General features: G+C 39.5%; 1 protein-coding gene across 1 annotated transcript in view; it reads right to left on the bottom strand.

The window, feature by feature from the left end:
* LOC125039305 (cyclic nucleotide-gated cation channel alpha-3-like) overlaps window positions 1-5,000 on the bottom strand; it is a 129,902-nt gene that overhangs the window by 48,329 nt on the left and 76,573 nt on the right. Inside the window, exon 2 of the mRNA XM_047633143.1 lies at window positions 4,921-5,000. This exon is cut by the window's right edge and continues 1,069 nt beyond it. Within this exon, the coding sequence (XP_047489099.1) occupies window positions 4,921-5,000 (80 nt within the window). The remainder of the gene's footprint in view (window positions 1-4,920) is intronic.

The raw sequence follows: 5,000 nt of genomic DNA, 5'->3' as shown, positions 1-5,000 counted from the left end.
TGGGATTGTGTATAATGCCTTTCAGCACGTTAATATTCGTCCTCGGCGGAACAATATGGGTGCCACAAATTAGCCTCAAAATTTAATAACCTAAGGATTATCAGCAAGTTACCATCACAGTATAGTAAACCTTTTTCTTAGCTTATTCTGTCTATTAATTTGCAGCCCTTCTAAGTTAGTGCAAAATATGCTCCCTATACATATACTCAGGATAAGCTCGTGAATGATCAGTGAAAATACCATTGTTACACTGCTGGTCATTCAACATGAAATGGCTAATTGTAATGCGGTTCGTACAGCACGATCAAAGATCGATACCATTATAATGTCAATCATTCAACACAAAAGGAAAGGGTATCACGTATGGTTTGTGTTGTGTGAACTGATAAGGTAGAAATACTATTAGGTGCATCCACAGCATACCTATACTCCCCAGTCTCTGAGTGACCCTAACCCTAACTTAATATACGATGGGGACTGAGGTACCAAAACTATTCTCCGGGAATAACCTTGGTTGCAGAAAGCATCGTAACCAAATGGTCAAGAAATAACTACATCACCATCGGAATAGGGGGGGGGGGCATTCTTTTGTGGGGCATGTCATTACTAAACCCTAAAAAAGTGAATATGGAATATCATTGTCATTGTGTTTTAGTTGTCATTATCATTATTGCTATTACTAATAATGCTGAAATCTTTATGATCAATTACCAGTTCCTTTGCGACTGATGTAATCATACAGTTACATCGTATGATAACCTCTTGACTCTTGTCATAGCTAAGAATCGAATAAGTTTAATTTAATTTTTTGACAAAATGATAAAATTGCTGATTTCTTTAATATTCATTACAAGCACATACCGAATATTGACGAGAAACATACCGTTTGATATCACTGGTCATAAATTACATAAAAACAAACAGTAAAAACGCTTAGTTTAGCGCAACTTTAACAACATGTCGAAGCAACTAACGATCCCACACGTAGTAGGCGTTTTACTCTTCTGTACTAATTTGCTTTGGCTAAATAAAAGATATGAATCTGTATTTGGTAATGTACTCCGTGTCCCCGCATAAGACAACCTATATCAACACAATTAGTATTAAATTTAAAGTCCTTTAAAGAGGACCACCCATCCCGTCTTCTTTGAACAACTACCAGGATATGGGAGGGGAGGATTGTCTTTTTAGAGATGTAGTCTTTTTCATAGTGTGTTAAAGGTTCACATTTACTTTTTACACTGGTTTGCACCACATTTTCTGAAAACTGAGTTGGCGAATCGGAGTGCGCTAGAGTCCTGGTTTAGTTGTCAGTTTTTCCTTTCCTGAGTTTGGGCGGAATATGGTTATGGACGCACAACTGGCTCTTCTACAGATGGCGCTCACTCCCTCCCTGGCCTTCGAGACGCAGAGGGCTTGAGGTTTAATGACCTGTGAGTCGTACGAAAGGACCATCCGAGCTTGGTTATTTACCGAGACGGGAGTCCTAAAGGTTGAGTGATGTGCAAGCTCTCCTCTGTCCGTTATAGGGCTCCTACATGGTAAATATGAGGTCATCTCTCATATAAAGTATCTTATTGTGAAGACCACTGATGGTGGGGCATTTATGCTGGAAGAGCTACAGACAAAACACCGAGAGGAAGAGTAAAACACGATTATGGCATATTCGTGCTTTCCTGCTCTTCCCTTCGTTATATTGTTTACATCACAGATCTTGATATGCGTGATGTTTACTGCAAGATTCCTGAACTTTCCAAAAGTGACCTCCGCTTAGTAGAAGTATTTTCTCCAGACAAGAGTATTCATCTGTGTAGAATATGTGACTATGTGGTTAAAGTATCGCATTCTCTTTACATGACAGTGAAAAGGTACTGTATTTCCCCGAAACCCGATGAAATGCCCTGCGGAGAAATTGTTAGAGGAGCGAGATTAAAGATATCGGCAGTAAACCACTCGCAGATGGAGGTTGTTGGTGAGGAACAGCCACTCCAATTCTCTTCTTGCTATTAACCCTTCTCGTGTCTATTCCGTAGAAGACGATATTTTTTCTTGCTGTTTTGCAGTTTCCAAATTTAAATGGTGCAGTAAGAAAATATTTACTTAAAAAATATCATTGTAGCCTTGTACTATGACAAGACAATGATGTTCTGTGTAAGCCTAACAGGGGGACGAATACACATGATCTAGCATTATAATATAATAGGTTCCAGTGACTCATATGACAGATGTGAAATCCCCTCCAGAACCTATCAGTCACTGACAAGACCGAGGAACCTGAAACCTGCATCTTTATCTTGGTCACTTTCTCAAATATTTTTAGTGCATAAGAGTAACCAAGAATATGTCTTACGTATTGGAAAATGTAAGGAGGGAAGATATATTTCTAAACACTCATACTCGATCACTAACACACACACACACACACACACACACACACACACACACACACACACCACATACACACATACACACTTTGACACTTACACACTTACACACACACACGCACACACAAATATATATATATATATATATATATATATATATATATATATATACATATATACATATATATATACAAACACACATACATATACATACACATACACACACACACACACACACACACACATCTATACACACACACACACACACATACACTCATATATATGTGTGTGTGTGTGTCTGTGTGGAAAAGCGTGCGGCTTGCGCACATAGTGTTTGCTGTTTAAAGTTATCTACCTCTAGCTAGGTCACATGAGTGTGGATTGATCCACAGTATCGACCATGCCACTCAACATTCTATCTTACATGTAGTGTACATAAAAGTTGGAAAATACATATTGTGTGCGATGCTTCCAGACGCTCTTATATAAAGATAAGATGTCAGTTACCGAATTTCGTAAGTAAAGTACCCATGCAAGCACACATTATTACTAACACTTAGGCACAAGAGATTAAAGACCACAATTTTGAATGCAACGTTGTCTATACTATATACTTTATTGCAAGCACACAGGATGCCGCAACTTTATTCACCAACTCCATACAATGGCTGAGTTGGTAAAGTTGTCTTGTATTACACTGAAATGAAGCCTTATGTACTCAGCCTTGGTAGGGTTATGGGCACAGAGGCAACTGTTACCCTCACAAGGAATATAAACAATTCTAAATATATCTTGGTTTCACTGTAAAGCTCTCCAACCTTCTTTTAGACTATGTAACAAGAAACGAGTGAGCAGAGGGATTGTTTTGTTGAAGCAAAGCCACGGGTTGGTTCGTTGTTTACTCAGGAGGGTGTGACTTTCCCCCAGTTCTAGCCCAGCCTCTTTCACGCCGCCCTTTTAAAACCATTACTTTTCACGCTTCCTATTCTGCCACTGCATATGTACTTCTTTTCTGTGAAGGAGTTTTTGAGGAGATTCCTGTATCCGGGAAGATGTTTTACCAGAAGCAGACAACTATAGAGGATTTTCTTTAGGCGCTACTCCTCTTCAGAGATGATACATACAACTCTCAAAACATTAAACATGAAAAGCTCTGGTTGTCGATACATCCACAACGGTCGATGATGCTATGCAGGATACCCCTATACCGCAGGGTTAATCTAGACCATTGAATGTATGAACGAACTGAGTTTGCTAAAACGACTGGTGTTCATGGGGAACTTCATTGCATCTCGTCCTGGGAGACACTGTTTACAACGACCGGGAGAGGGCTTTTGAGTTTTGGTTCCGAATTATGAAAACAGTGATGATGAACTGTGAGACACCCACACACGTCTTGATTCAGAATGAGAAGTACTCCAAATTTGACAAGCTGTTTTCGTCCTATTGGCAGGGGCCAGAGAGCCAGGGGGTGAAAAAAAATAACGACCTGACAGATCAATGCAGGGATCATGAGAAGGGTCCGAGGGTGTTCAGGAGGCCTTTGATTGCCTCGCATCACTAATTCATCTTGCAGCAGAAGCACCTCTCCTTAAAGTACTAGACAACACCATCGACCTCAAGACGGGATGTTTCGGGAGGGCGCAGTGTCAGCATCACGTCAGCATCATAATAACTTTTTTTTTCTTACATTATTTGAAAGGCATACATATTGACAGTCTTGTCTGCCTTGGTCTAAATCTGTATATATTTTGGAAATCTGTATTCCTAATAATAATAAGTGAATTACTCTTGATTTTATTCGTAGGTTTCTGCTCTAAAGTATCAATTTTACATACAGTTTAGCTGTCCCCCACCAAGCATCATATTTGTTTATTCACACACATACACACACATATGTGTATATACATATATATGTATATACTATATATGTATGTACACACACACACACACACACACACACACACACACACACACACACACACACACACACACACATACAGACACACACGCACACACGCACACACAGACAGACACACACACACACATACACACACACACACACACACACACACACATATATATATATATATATATATATATATATATATATATATGTGTGTGTGTGTGTGTGTGTGTGTGTGTATCTATATCCATCCATTTTCGTGCCATCACCGATACGGTATTTGACGAACTACTTGGCGCTATGCTGACATCATGTGGTTGACTGGGTCTTTATACTGAGTGGCTGACTAATGATCCTTCCCCAGGGGAGTAGTTGTGTAGGTAATCATTGTTGGTGGTTCTCATCCCATCATCATATATGCGATAAATTCACCCACTACCGTATTTATCTATATGTATATGTGTTGTGTATAAGTCTACATTTTCATTCATTACTCATTATTGAAATGGAAATCACATTTTAAGTTACCAGGGAATACGACTCTGATAAGGCATTCCATTAAGTCGTTCTGGCAGAATATCGCTCTCTCTTTCAAATCAGCATGCTTTCAAAATCCAAAATTTCACTTACCCTGAAATTCCTTCCTAGCCGCCGAGACGTTGGTGACGATGTTGGCGATGTGGCCGAGCACTGTGGCGAAGAGCAGGAGG

Source organism: Penaeus chinensis, chromosome 27, assembly GCF_019202785.1.
Source record: "Penaeus chinensis breed Huanghai No. 1 chromosome 27, ASM1920278v2, whole genome shotgun sequence".
Lineage (NCBI taxonomy): Eukaryota > Metazoa > Arthropoda > Malacostraca > Decapoda > Penaeidae > Penaeus > Penaeus chinensis.
Note: the sequence above shows the minus strand (reverse complement) of the source record. Positions and strands in the feature narration are given on the sequence as shown.